The following is a 12,929-nucleotide window of genomic DNA, read 5'->3' as shown; positions in this document are numbered from 1 at the left end:
TCCCAGATCCCCAGATTCAATTGGCCATCGGATCGTTTGGCTACGCCTCAATGGTTTTGAAAACGATCATAAATTAATTACTCAACAGTTCATTGATAGGCGTACTTCAAGTTTTGGTCTAACCCCGAACGATTCCGAAACTGCGAAGCCACCACAGTGGGCGGTGAAGCGTGACACCCCTGAACTCCTGGCCAGAACTCCTCTCATTGAATAAAAAAGGCTTCGGTTGGGTGCTGTTTTTTATATGACGAGCGGGCAAGTTTGTGTGAGGACATTACAGCTATGGATTGATCACCGATGTCCTTTTGGGTTTTGTGGGCGGCGTGGGTGGCATGGGCTTCACAACGGTGTCTTCGTTGGGCACTGTGATGTGCTGCACCTCCACTTCGCCCTTGCTGAAGGAGTTTTTCGAGGGTCGAAAGCCGGGATCCGGCGGATGCAGGACAATAACATCTCGATTGTGATCGCTGAAGCTCAGGTTTTGAAAGGGATTGTTGGTGAGCAGCAGGGTCCTGTTCTCCTGCAGGATGGGAGCATTAGCTTTGTGGGATGGACGAAGTACTGGTCTTCTTGGCCTTGAAATCGGCCTGGTCATAAGAATGCGACGCATCCGTTTGGGTAGATATACCGCTTCTCTTTCTCTGGCATCTGGATTTTGAAGCACGGTGTTCCTATGGAGATGATCCTTGATGATGCCCAGCGCTGTGCTGGCCAGCACTGGTGGAATCCTAAAGGAGCCCAGTATGGAAAGGCCTCCACTCGCCTGGGATTGCAGAGGTGGCTGGGATCGGGTCACGGTCGCCGAATCGTCCCAGGACAAGCTCTGAAAGCCGGAGCACTGCCTTGGGCAGTGTAGCTGCTTCACAGACTCCTGTCCTGGGGCCTTCCGGTGGCCATCGGGTGTTTCAATCGGCTTCTTGGGCACCACGAGCAGGTACTGATGGTTGTTACCTTCATCCTGTAACTTGCAAATAAAATAGGCGGCAGAATTTAGATCAAAGGGCAACTTGCTGTTGGCAGCTGCATGAGTTTCCATGGTTCTCTTGGCGGTGTTCTGGACAGGACTTCTAGTCGTCGCTCGTCTCTTGATCGGCTCTGGCTGGATCTTCGGAGCTCCTGCTTGGCGAACTGGGCTGGCGGATCTCGATTGCACTCTGGGGGATATTCCAGTTTTGGCGCGGAGATTCTTCTTGGCGGAGGACGACTGATTTTCACTGGTGGATACTAGCCTGGTCTTGCCCTCCTTTTGTTCCCTCAATCTGTTGGAGGCATCTAATGATTTGGGTACCATAACCGTTGGTTCTGCAGTTTTCTTGGCTTTTCCAAATGACTCCGTCTTATGTCCATTGTCTTCCACTGATGTGCTTAGATTTATGCATATACTGCCAGCCTGATTTCGTTTCTCCGGCACGGTTGACTTGGGATCTTTTGGATCACTTTCCAAGTCGCAAATACAATCATCGTCAGAGACTGGGCTCACGATACCTTTATGATTGGTGTCCCTGTTGTCGTTCTTGGAATATTCACCTACGTCGTGCGTTTTATTTTTAATGTCTATATTGTATGCATTATTAGGATTTTTTATTTTTTGTATATCCCTATTCGAAGGACGAGATTCCGGGGCCCTGTCACTATCCCTTGCTTCATTTCTTTGGGATTCGATAGTTTCGGATCTTCTGGATCTATCTTGCTTTCCATTTTTGGCAGGACCAGATGACCTGGGATCATTTCTACTCGACCGAGAGCTCCTATTTTGTGTTGCGTGGGAGATTTGCTCATCACTGCAGAAGCAGTCATCCTCTGAATTGTACGGATCAGTTTCTCTGGAATAGGATGGATTCCTTTTCTGGGTGACATTGTCTGTATTACGATTCCGATTAGTATTTTTGCCATTTGACTTAATGTAAGGCATATCCTCGCTCTCCGAGTTATCATACTTCGAGGGCCGTTTGGGTCTTCTAGAAGATTCTTCTCTATTGTACTCCATTGGTGCATTTCGGTTTCGATTACCGTTCTCCCTTCTAGGATGGGCATCATATGGATTATTGGCATCATATTCATCAGATTCAAAATCGTCACAATAACAATCGTCTAAAGTATTTTCATGGTTTCTGTTTTTGTATTCAGTTCGGTGATCTTCACGAGGTCTTTCAGCATATCTAGGAGCTGAGTTTCTGTCCTCTCGTGTGGAATACTTGTTTCGCTTTTCTATAGAAGTACGATATTCAGGTTGATTATCACTATAGCGATTTCTATATCTTCTCTGTCCATATTCCTTGTAATCTGAATCATAATCAGGATCTCCATTTTCAGCCGGCGCTTCTCTTCTTGGTTTCCTATATTTATCGCTTTCTCTTCTATAGCTTTTTGCGGAATCTTCATAATCATCGTTTTCCTGCCTTCTTGATGAGGATTCACTCCTATATCTCCTTGCCATTTTTCCGTCCTCGTCATTCTCTTTAGAATAAGATCGATCGCTATGTTTTCTCGTCCTGGCCATATTAATTTCCAAGGAATCGGCATATGGACAAGTGTCATCATTGCACGGATCTTCATTATCTCTTCTTTTGGAACGAGGATTCGTTCCATTGCCGTGTCTTGAGTACTCCCTTTCCCCACTATTTCCTGTTCGACGTTCGGATCGGTTTTTATTTTGCCTAGAAGAAAAGGCCCCAAATTGACACGTTTCGTCATTGCAGGTTTCATCGGATCTTCTTTTCGATCTTTTAGTTTCTTCATTTGATTTTCTCTTTGTCCTAAAATTATCCTCCCGGCCATGACTACTGGATCTTTCCCTGGGACCCTGCTGCTCTTCTTCATCGTAAGCATTTCTTAAAGGACTGCTCCTCCTAGACTTTGAGGTTGGTTCATTATTCTCCTCGGAGTTGCGATTTCTTGAGTTCCGAGCTGTTCTTTCTTCTTGGTGTCTTGGACTTGGACATTTTAAATGGGGACATTCCTTGGGATTACGACGATCATACGCAGGACACGCCATTAACTGGGAGTCATCTGTTTGAAGTTGGAAAACTTTTTGATTTTTTGCGTCATCGGCATTACCTTTGCTTCGTCGTGGGGGAGGTGCATCTTCATAATTGGAATTACGGTTACTACGAACTTTATCATCGTTGCGAGATCGCCTTTCTGAAGGACGCTTCTCGTTTTGACGGCGTTTATTAACTGGGCAATTATCATCTTCACATACATATTTCTTTTGGTCAGGAAGATCTGGACCGTCCCTGCTAGATCGTTCCTCATTTTGAATCCTTCTTTGGTTGTAATTTGCATTTCCGGATCCGTAGGATCTTCTTCCTACGTTAGATCGTTCTCCTTGATCATTCGGTTTTTGCACGATCCTTGATTGAAATTCCTCTGGCATCGATTTAGTTTGCTCAGCTGGGATAAGATTCTGTCCAGACTGCTCATGCTTTTCTAATGCACTGGCTCTTGAAGAATATGTCTTCACTGGATCCTGAGGTGGCGGTGCTGTGCCACTGCCTTTTTTGGCTGGCTGAAGCGGCCGAGTTGCCGTTTCCTGATTCCAAGACTTTGAGAGCGGAGCCATGGGCATCTGGGATGGGTTATTAGAGGCATCTGGAGACTGCGTCTGTGCCCACACATCTGTGGGCACATTCTCTGCATTGATGCAGTACACATGCTGTTGCTCCGGATACATAGATCGTCCGTAGTCATTCAGGTAAACCGTTTCATCATATGGAGCGTCTGGTGGAGCTGATCGAGAATAGTTTCTGGCATTCTGATCGACATGCTGCGGTTGGTAGTAGTTACCGTGGGCAGGAGGCACAGTTTGATTGCAGTAAATGCACTGGCATCCATGGATATTGCAGCGCTGAACTTCTTGATTTACTTGGTTATAAGTGCAGTAACAACAGTTTGGAACTGGATGGCTGGTGTTATAGTAAGTTTCATCCGACATCGGTTGTGTGTTGCTGTATCGATCGGTGGTAGGATTGTTTGCATTGTTCGACGAAGTTCGATCCCTATACTTCTTCTGCAATAGCATCACGTTTAACTGATCCTCGCCAGACTGGCGGCGATTCTTCGTACAGCTGCAGTTTCGGTTCCGAACGGAGTCTCCATCGTCGGAGTAACTGCCGGGTTGGTTCTGTTGCTTGGCCAACTGGTCTAGAAGTCTCCGGCACACGGCATTGTTATTTCGCTTCCAGCTGTCGCAGCACGACTTCCGATATTCCTCGCCTATTACTTTACGGTATCTGGGCTTCCACTCTCCGCGTTTTTGGGAACATAGTCTGGGACCTGGCCACCCATCGCTACGTAAACCATTGCCGATGGACTCGTCACCATCCCAGTTGTGAGCACCCACGTACACACCATTTTGTTGGGTTTGAGATGAACGCTTTTCTGGATTGCCTTTCGAGGGGCATGAACATGGTTTCCGAGTTAGATACTGGTTGCTATCACGTTTTTGGAATTTCTTTGAGTGATCCTGTTCCTGATGCTGATAAGACATCCTTGGGTTGGTACTGTCGCTTTCTCTGCCTTCTAAAGAGCTCTTACTTCCAAATTGAGGACGACTGCTTTGACCTCTTAGCTCGCATGCTTCACAAGGATCTTCGTCTTCCTCGGGCTTGCACCGAACACAGTACGCAGTGGGATACCAGCGATCATTGCCGGAAGTGGATCTTTCCTTATGCCCTTCTAAGAACTCTTCATTTGGTGGCTCAGGTTCTAGAATCATTTTGTAGAAGGTGTACCCGCACTTGGTTTCGCTGCAGCAGGGACTCAAGAAAGCTAGCGGAGATATGAATGTGTCCTCAGAAAAATTGGGTGGGAAATGTCCTTCCTTCATGGCACAGTTATCTTCCTCCTGTGTGAAAATAGTAGTTAATGGCTTACTATTCAATATCCAGTGCAAAAACCATCCACTCACCTCCAAGTTTCCCAAAAAATGCAAGTCCTCGAAGTAGGAGTATCTTGGATTGTAACTATAGCCCTCAATTTGACTATTTCGGATGGCGGCCAATTCCTTGGAGTAGTAGTGCCGCAGACCGAGCACCTGCAGCTTTACCTGGTCAGGAGTCAGGCCGCAGTTCATCCGCCGGGTGATTCGTCGCCAGGCGTCATCCTTCGCAGAACCACTGTGGAAACCAGGTGACTTCGGATTCCAAAGGCACTCGTTCGATCGATAGAGTCGGATGAGCTTCTGCGTCTTCTTCAATCGTTCCAAATTCAAATACGACGTAATATCCTTCTGTGCCATCTTGCCCCTCACTTCTCCACAATCCTTTCCAGTGACTCGGTGATCAATCTTCCATAGCGTTTTCCTGTTGAACCTACAGAGGTTGTATGCCCAGTTTGGAGCTATATATTGCGCCCAAGCCGAAATATTTGGACAGAAAAAACAAAAGTGACATTAAACAATCAATTTTGAATGATTTTTAAACGGTATCGGTTAATTAAGAATTTTATATGCCGTTACCATTTATAAGATCTGCAGGGTGTCTCGTGCAAGAGAAGCTTTTGAGAGTATTAATTCGGTATTATTGTGCAGTGGAATTGCGATTGGTATTTGGCTGGACCAGAAGAACGGTCACACTGGCGCCCAGTAGCGAAAATAATAGTCGAATAATAAAATAGTTTTGAGTGCATCTAATTCCGACCCACTAACGTATGCGAGTGCATTTAGCGGCTGCACTTAATCATTCCGGGCAAAAAAGTGCAAACAAAACGACGCGGAGCAGCCAGAATCGAGGTTGTGCTCCAGCGATATCGCCATTTGACCAATTCGACTTTTGTGTCTGGTATAACCACAAAATTTTCACTGCATCTTCTTATTTGAGCCGCCCCCAACCCAATTTTCGCGAGTGTGTCGGAATCAGCAGAGAAACGGAACAAAAGGGGCCAAACGGAGTACCAGAATCGGCACAAGCACACAGTGAGCAGCAGATAGTGCGGACGATAGTGAGTCGTTGATTATCCACGTAAACAGAGAGCTGCATGCGCAGAGGTCGCGCCCAGAGCTGCAGAAATCCAACAATCTCCGCCAGAAAGATCCATCTCCGCCCCCGTAAGCAATGTCCGCGGAACGAGAGATTCCCGCCGAGGACAGCATCAAAGTGGTCTGCCGATTCCGACCGCTGAACGACAGCGAGGAGAAGGCCGGCTCCAAGTTCGTGGTCAAGTTCCCCAACAATGTGGAGGAGAACTGCATATCCATAGCGGTATGTGTTCCAGATCTATAGTTTTCGCCAGACCCCACTGCCTTTCCCCTATGTGTTATGCATTAATCTCGGCATGCCGCGCCATGACGTCATGCCTATTAGCGTACATTACCCTTCCCCAAAATTGCCGACCAATTGGAATGCCAGGCGATAAAAAGAGAGAGGCACTAAAGTTACCCATGAATAATTGCACAAAACAAAACTAGATGTACATATACATATGAACGTATGATGAAACCAACTAACTTTACTCCAAATCAATATTGCTTTGCACCAAATTGATTTTCCCCCAGTCGGAAAAGAATAGGGTGTGTAAATCGAAAGAAGCGCGATGACGGGGTGGAGAAATACCACCCACTAGACGGTTTTCTGCTAAAAGCGGGTGTTCCATTCTTTTGGGCCGCATAAATATGCGCTTTTCTAGAGTTTCCAGTCCGCCTTCAGTGCTTACCTCACTTACATTTCCACACAAACACATACACACTTTGACGGTAGCCCCCGCTCCACTTCCACTCCTCTGCCCGCGCGCCAATGAGTCATGCACGCAAAGCATACAAAAAAAATGAAGGAAAACAATAAGAGCAACTTTGGAGGCAATGGAATTTGGCTGTATTGCTTTTATGCCACATGAAATGTTATTGCTTTGTATGCTATGCTGAGTTTCCCGCTTTTCCGCCAGGTGTAATCCGTCATTTTCCTGGTAAAGCTTGGGCAATTGAACCAGTTCCAAAAAAGTCAGCACTAATATAGTGCCTCCATACACAGACATTATCATTGCGCTCTGCCTCTCCCTCTCTCTCTCTCTGACTAACTCTATCTATCTCTCTTTCGCTGTGGCTTTCTTCTGGCGCTCGTTATTCACTATTCTTCCCCCTTCCACTTAACATGTCTTAATGCTCATAATTACAATCTGCTTCGCGGCCATGCGTTGAAAATGATTCAAAGGCAGTCAGCGGGAAAAGATCGGGGACAGGGGGAATGAATCTCCGAAAGAAATTTCACCGCAACTGACACTAGTTTATAGCTATGTACTACAAAAAACACATTATACTAACCCTAATCTCCACCGTCTGCAGGGCAAGGTGTATTTGTTCGACAAGGTCTTCAAGCCGAATGCATCCCAGGAAAAGGTATATAATGAGGCGGCCAAGTCCATTGTTACGGATGTCCTGGCCGGGTACAATGGAACGATATTCGCATATGGTCAGACGTCCTCCGGAAAGACGCATACGATGGAGGGCGTGATCGGGGACTCCGTAAAACAGGGTATCATACCGCGTATCGTCAACGACATTTTCAATCACATCTACGCCATGGAGGTGAACCTGGAGTTTCACATCAAGGTCTCCTACTACGAGATCTACATGGACAAGATTCGCGATCTGTTGGACGTCTCCAAGGTGAACCTTAGCGTGCACGAGGACAAGAACCGGGTGCCGTACGTCAAGGGCGCCACGGAACGGTTCGTCTCGTCGCCGGAGGATGTTTTCGAGGTGATCGAGGAGGGCAAATCCAATCGTCACATCGCGGTGACAAGTGAGTTCTAATTGAAATCGATGGTCAGGACAAGTTCAGTCAAACATGAACTCTCAAAACCATATATCAAGAATGTTTATAACATCCAAGACAAGTTTAAGAGTTATGCCTGCCTTCGCTCTGACCTCGATTATAGTTTCATGTACCAGATCACCTTTTATAACGATTTATCCATCCTTTCAGACATGAACGAGCATTCTTCGCGATCCCACTCAGTATTCCTTATCAATGTGAAGCAGGAGAATCTGGAGAACCAGAAGAAACTATCCGGCAAACTCTACCTGGTGGATTTGGCCGGTTCCGAAAAGGTTTCCAAGACTGGAGCTGAGGGAACCGTCCTTGATGAAGCCAAGAACATCAACAAGTCGCTGTCGGCCTTGGGCAACGTAATCTCTGCACTGGCGGACGGAAACAAAACGCACATCCCCTACCGTGATTCCAAGCTCACGCGAATCCTGCAGGAGTCGCTGGGAGGCAACGCACGCACAACCATCGTCATCTGCTGCTCTCCAGCCAGCTTCAACGAATCTGAAACGAAGTCAACGCTGGACTTCGGTCGTAGAGCCAAGACAGTGAAGAACGTGGTCTGCGTTAATGAGGAGCTTACTGCCGAAGAATGGAAGCGACGCTATGAGAAGGAGAAGGAAAAGAACGCCCGACTAAAGGGTAAGGTGGAGAAGCTGGAGATCGAGCTTGCGCGCTGGAGAGCTGGTGAAACCGTTAAGGCGGAGGAGCAAATTAACATGGAGGATCTCATGGAGGCCAGCACGCCCAACCTGGAAGTGGAGGCAGCGCAGACGGCGGCGGCCGAGGCCGCTTTGGCCGCCCAGCGAACGGCTCTCGCCAACATGTCCGCATCGGTTGCAGGGAACGAGCAGGCAAGGCTGGCTTCAGAGTGCGAGCGCCTCTACCAGCAGCTGGACGACAAGGATGAGGAGATCAATCAGCAGAGCCAGTACGCCGAGCAGCTCAAGGAGCAGGTGATGGAGCAGGAGGAACTCATCGCTAACGCTCGACGTGAGTATGAGACTTTGCAGTCGGAGATGGCGCGAATCCAACAGGAGAACGAGTCCGCCAAGGAAGAGGTTAAGGAAGTGCTCCAAGCTCTCGAAGAGCTGGCTGTAAACTACGACCAGAAATCACAGGAGATCGATAACAAGAACAAGGATATCGATGCCCTCAACGAGGAGCTGCAGCAGAAGCAGTCTGTGTTCAACGCCGCCTCCACGGAGCTACAGCAGCTCAAGGACATGTCCTCACACCAGAAGAAGCGCATCACGGAAATGCTAACCAACCTACTGCGCGACCTCGGCGAAGTCGGCCAAGCCATTGCGCCCGGCGAGTCCAGCATCGACCTCAAGATGAGTGCTCTGGCTGGCACGGATGCCAGCAAGGTGGAGGAAGATTTCACCATGGCGCGTTTGTTTATCAGCAAGATGAAGACGGAGGCCAAGAACATTGCCCAGCGATGCTCTAACATGGAATCACAGCAGGCTGACTCCAACAAGAAGATCTCCGAATATGAGAAGGATTTGGGCGAATACCGGCTACTCATCTCACAGCACGAGGCACGCATGAAGTCGCTGCAGGAGTCGATGCGGGAGGCAGAGAACAAGAAGCGCACGCTTGAGGAGCAAATCGATTCGCTGCGGGAGGAATGTGCCAAGCTCAAGGCCGCCGAGCACGTTTCCGCCGTTAACGCCGAGGAGAAACAGCGGGCTGAGGAGCTGCGCTCCATGTTCGATTCCCAGATGGACGAGCTACGCGAAGCCCACACCCGCCAGGTGTCCGAGCTCAGGGACGAGATTGCCGCCAAGCAGCACGAAATGGACGAGATGAAGGATGTCCATCAAAAGCTGCTCTTGGCGCACCAACAGATGACGGCCGACTACGAGAAGGTGCGCCAGGAGGATGCCGAGAAGTCCAGCGAGCTTCAGAACATCATCCTCACCAACGAGCGACGAGAGCAAGCGCGCAAAGACCTCAAGGGCCTGGAGGACACGGTGGCCAAGGAGTTGCAGACGCTACACAACCTGCGAAAACTTTTCGTTCAGGATCTACAGGTAAAGATTAAGCAATCTTTCTATTGTTGCTAAAGACCCTAAAATTTATTTCACTTGTGCCAACAGCAACGAATCCGAAAGAATGTCGTAAACGAGGAGAGCGAGGAGGACGGTGGATCACTCGCGCAGAAGCAGAAGATTTCCTTCTTGGAGAACAACCTCGACCAGCTGACCAAGGTGCACAAGCAGTTGGTGCGGGACAACGCCGATCTGCGGTGCGAGCTGCCCAAGCTGGAGAAGCGACTACGCTGTACCATGGAGCGGGTGAAGGCTCTGGAGACAGCGCTCAAGGAGGCGAAGGAGGGCGCAATGCGGGATCGCAAGCGCTACCAATACGAGGTGGACCGCATCAAGGAGGCGGTGCGACAGAAGCACCTGGGCAGACGTGGCCCACAGGCACAGATCGCCAAGCCGATCCGCTCCGGCCAGGGTGCAATTGCCATTCGTGGTGGTGGCGCCGTTGGCGGGCCATCCCCGCTGGCCCAGGTTAATCCTGTCAACTCGTAGATCCAATCACCACCTGTCGTCGCCCAGTTCAGCTCCGCTTTAAACTAAACTAAATGGATTACGTTATACATACTTAACATAACTGATAATTGCCTTCGCTTAGATGAGATGTGTCGCGATCATGTGCAGCGCTTTAAATATACATACATATAATTTAATTAAATAAATGAAAGGAAACCGGAAATTAACTAAATTTTACAAACCGAAAATAATAAAACCCACAGATATGTAAGGACATCTATATACGTTAAGAGTATTTATAAACTTTTCAAACATAAACCTAAATAAAAGTCGCAGACAAATTAAGGTCTCTTTAGTTTGATTCTATTTGCAGTTAAAAAAAAATTTTTGACGATTATTTGGCTACTGGTTGTCATTACATGGTCTGCTGTTACAATCGCATGTTGTAACCTGTCCCGCCTGTGTTATGGTGCTCCCAATCGTCTGGAGAATTGACCACCTGCCATTCGTACCACACTTTCGTTGCATCCACGCATCGCCAAAACTTGATGGATATAGTCTGTCCCTCCCTCAGAGTTCGTGGACGCTGAGTAGTAAAAATATATATGTAGCAGTTATCAAAGGCTAACTAATCACTTCACACTTACCGTTGGGAAGAACATGGGGAACCAGGAGAACATGCCAGGCGTATGGGTCAGCGGATTGATGCTTAGGCAGATGTCCTTGTACAAATGGGTATCAAAGTATCCGCCGATTCCGTGCAGCACACAATCTTTTTTGACTTGAAATGAAATCGCCTTGCAGCGGGTATTGTCAATATTTTCCGCTCGATTAGGATGTTCGAAATCAAACAGAGCCTGCGGTTCATCGATATGGTAAATATTCTTTAGCAGCGTCACATAGCCGTAGTCGAAGGCAGACTCGGTTGGTAACGCTTGGCAGACATTTTGGTGCAGCACTGTTGACATCAGTGGATTAATGTAGGAGGTGGATTTGTAGGGTATGCTGATTCCATCCGGTTTGAGCAGTTTCAGTGCACCATCAAGGCACTCGGGCGAAAGTTCATTATCGCCAAAGGAACCAAGTAACTCCGAAACCATGATGTCTGCCAGCTCTGGAGGGGAAAAGTCGCGCATGTCCTTCGAAAAAATGTGAACATCTGAAGAATATGTTGCGGATTAGGACTGGTTCATGGAAGTTATTTTTGTCATTCTTACCCTTATCGGCCCAAAGCATCTTAACCATATTGGAGAGGGTACGAATGGCATTGGGATTCTTTTCGATGATGTATAGGCGAACTTTGCGCTTCGACAACTCGGCAGCATTGAATACAGCCCTCGCTAAAGGACCTCGTCCTCCACCCAGTAGCATTACAACTGTCTGCAGGTTTGAACATACAAATGTTAGTATATATCTTATAGGTGGAGAAGAGCACCTTACCAGTTTCGTTTTAGCCTCCGCAGCGCTCACTCGATCCAACAAGGCCGCCTGTACGGCATCCTGGTAGAGCCTGTACTTAACAGGATCTTTTTCGAATACCTCATAGGTATACGAGTCCAGATTTTCGCAAAGAGGCTGCAGTGGAATTTCCAGCATGTTTTCATAGCTAATGGAACAATTTATATTGGATAATTCACGAATCTAATGCATTGTACCAACCTTTTTTGCGCGTGCTTGTCGCAATTCTCATTAATTAGCTTATTAACGTAATCCGCGTACTGGCACAAAGCCTTATCGTTGGGGTTCGTGGAGATGATGATGTTGGCTCCCACCGAGATGAAGTGCCCGACGATGATCTGCCACTCCTTCTTCAGCACACAGTAGTTGGAGCGGTTTCTGACGAACAGGGACGATGGAATGATGATTGCCTCGATGGGTTCGCCCAACCAGCGACGCACTGTTTCCTTGCAGGGTCGATCCGCATCGTTTAGCTCTACCACAACTTTCAATTTGGTGCTGTGTTTGGCGACCATGCGCAGGTTATTCCACCAGTTCCACGGGTCATTGGATTCCGCTTCAGACACCTCCTCGGCGGTGGCATCCTTTCGGTGCTCGAATGTGGCCAGCTCTGGATTGGTGATGGGCACTTGGATTAACCATCGCCCTAAAGGAAAATCATCTAATAACAAATTTGAGAATCCACTTCTTAATTTAGATGCTTACCCTTTGTTTTGGCCAGCACGATGGAGGCTAGATTCTCGTTTTCCGGACCGCGCAGTCGTACCATCACGTGGCCCATATTCTGCAGGTGCTCCGCCCAGGTCACGTCCCGCATAAGTACCTCCTTTGCGTGTTCGCGCAATTTGGCATTCGGCGAGTCCACATTCACGTCGGACAAGGTAAATAAAACCTTGGAATTCCAGTCGCTGGCGCTCAAAATTGTGGCCGGATATGTGGGATCCGATTCGTGTGCTTCGAAGGGCAACATATTGGCGTTAATAGAGGTAGCCACTACATTATATTTGTTTGCGAAGGCCTTTTCGATAAACTTGGGTATACTACTAACACCCTCCTGGTGCAGACAGACGTAGTAATTCATCTTCCAATGCAAACACCACCTCTTCAAAAAGTCCAAAAAATGCGGTGACCGGAAGCAGTGTGACCGTATGCGGGGGCAATTCAAATGGAGCGATTGGTGTGAACGCAAGGTAATTGCCTAAAA

General features: G+C 48.0%; 3 protein-coding genes across 5 annotated transcripts; 1 reads left to right on the top strand and 2 right to left on the bottom strand.

Moving 5' to 3' along the window:
• Positions 1–226: 226 nt before the first annotated feature.
• On the bottom strand, positions 227–5,383 carry LOC117137637 (uncharacterized protein DDB_G0287625). 2 transcript variants are annotated; one of them, XM_033299170.1, is made up of 3 exons: positions 4,910–5,383; positions 1,012–4,846; positions 877–958 (listed from the first exon to the last, which is right to left on the bottom strand). In XM_033299170.1, exons 1-3 carry the CDS (start codon positions 5,237–5,239, stop codon positions 954–956), a joined length of 4,170 nt encoding a protein of 1,389 aa, XP_033155061.1. In that variant the 5' UTR covers positions 5,240–5,383; the 3' UTR covers positions 877–953. The 2 variants fall into 2 exon arrangements, with proteins under 2 accessions (XP_033155059.1, XP_033155061.1); XM_033299168.1 differs by having other exon boundaries at positions 227–4,846.
• A 177-nt stretch (positions 5,384–5,560) lies between these two features.
• Positions 5,561–10,609, top strand: LOC117138514 (kinesin heavy chain). Its single transcript, XM_033300648.1, has 4 exons — positions 5,561–6,200; positions 7,277–7,736; positions 7,920–9,799; positions 9,866–10,609. The coding sequence occupies exons 1-4, from the start codon at positions 6,054–6,056 to the stop codon at positions 10,304–10,306; spliced, it is 2,928 nt and encodes a 975-aa protein (XP_033156539.1). The 5' UTR covers positions 5,561–6,053; the 3' UTR covers positions 10,307–10,609.
• LOC117138516 (protein arginine N-methyltransferase 5) lies at positions 10,609–12,884 on the bottom strand. 2 transcript variants are annotated; one of them, XM_033300649.1, is made up of 6 exons: positions 12,431–12,884; positions 11,927–12,386; positions 11,708–11,873; positions 11,485–11,647; positions 10,915–11,426; positions 10,609–10,853 (listed from the first exon to the last, which is right to left on the bottom strand). In XM_033300649.1, the coding sequence occupies exons 1-6, from the start codon at positions 12,804–12,806 to the stop codon at positions 10,698–10,700; spliced, it is 1,833 nt and encodes a 610-aa protein (XP_033156540.1). In that variant the 5' UTR covers positions 12,807–12,884; the 3' UTR covers positions 10,609–10,697. The 2 variants fall into 2 exon arrangements, with proteins under 2 accessions (XP_033156540.1, XP_033156541.1); XM_033300650.1 differs by having other exon boundaries at positions 11,927–12,371; positions 12,431–12,883.
• Between the last annotated feature and the right edge of the window lie 45 nt (positions 12,885–12,929).

Source organism: Drosophila mauritiana, chromosome 2R (genome assembly GCF_004382145.1).
Source record: "Drosophila mauritiana strain mau12 chromosome 2R, ASM438214v1, whole genome shotgun sequence".
In the NCBI taxonomy this organism is placed as follows: domain Eukaryota; kingdom Metazoa; phylum Arthropoda; class Insecta; order Diptera; family Drosophilidae; genus Drosophila; species Drosophila mauritiana.
The sequence above is the reverse complement of the archived record's forward strand: the minus strand, read 5'-3'. Positions and strand labels throughout refer to the sequence as shown.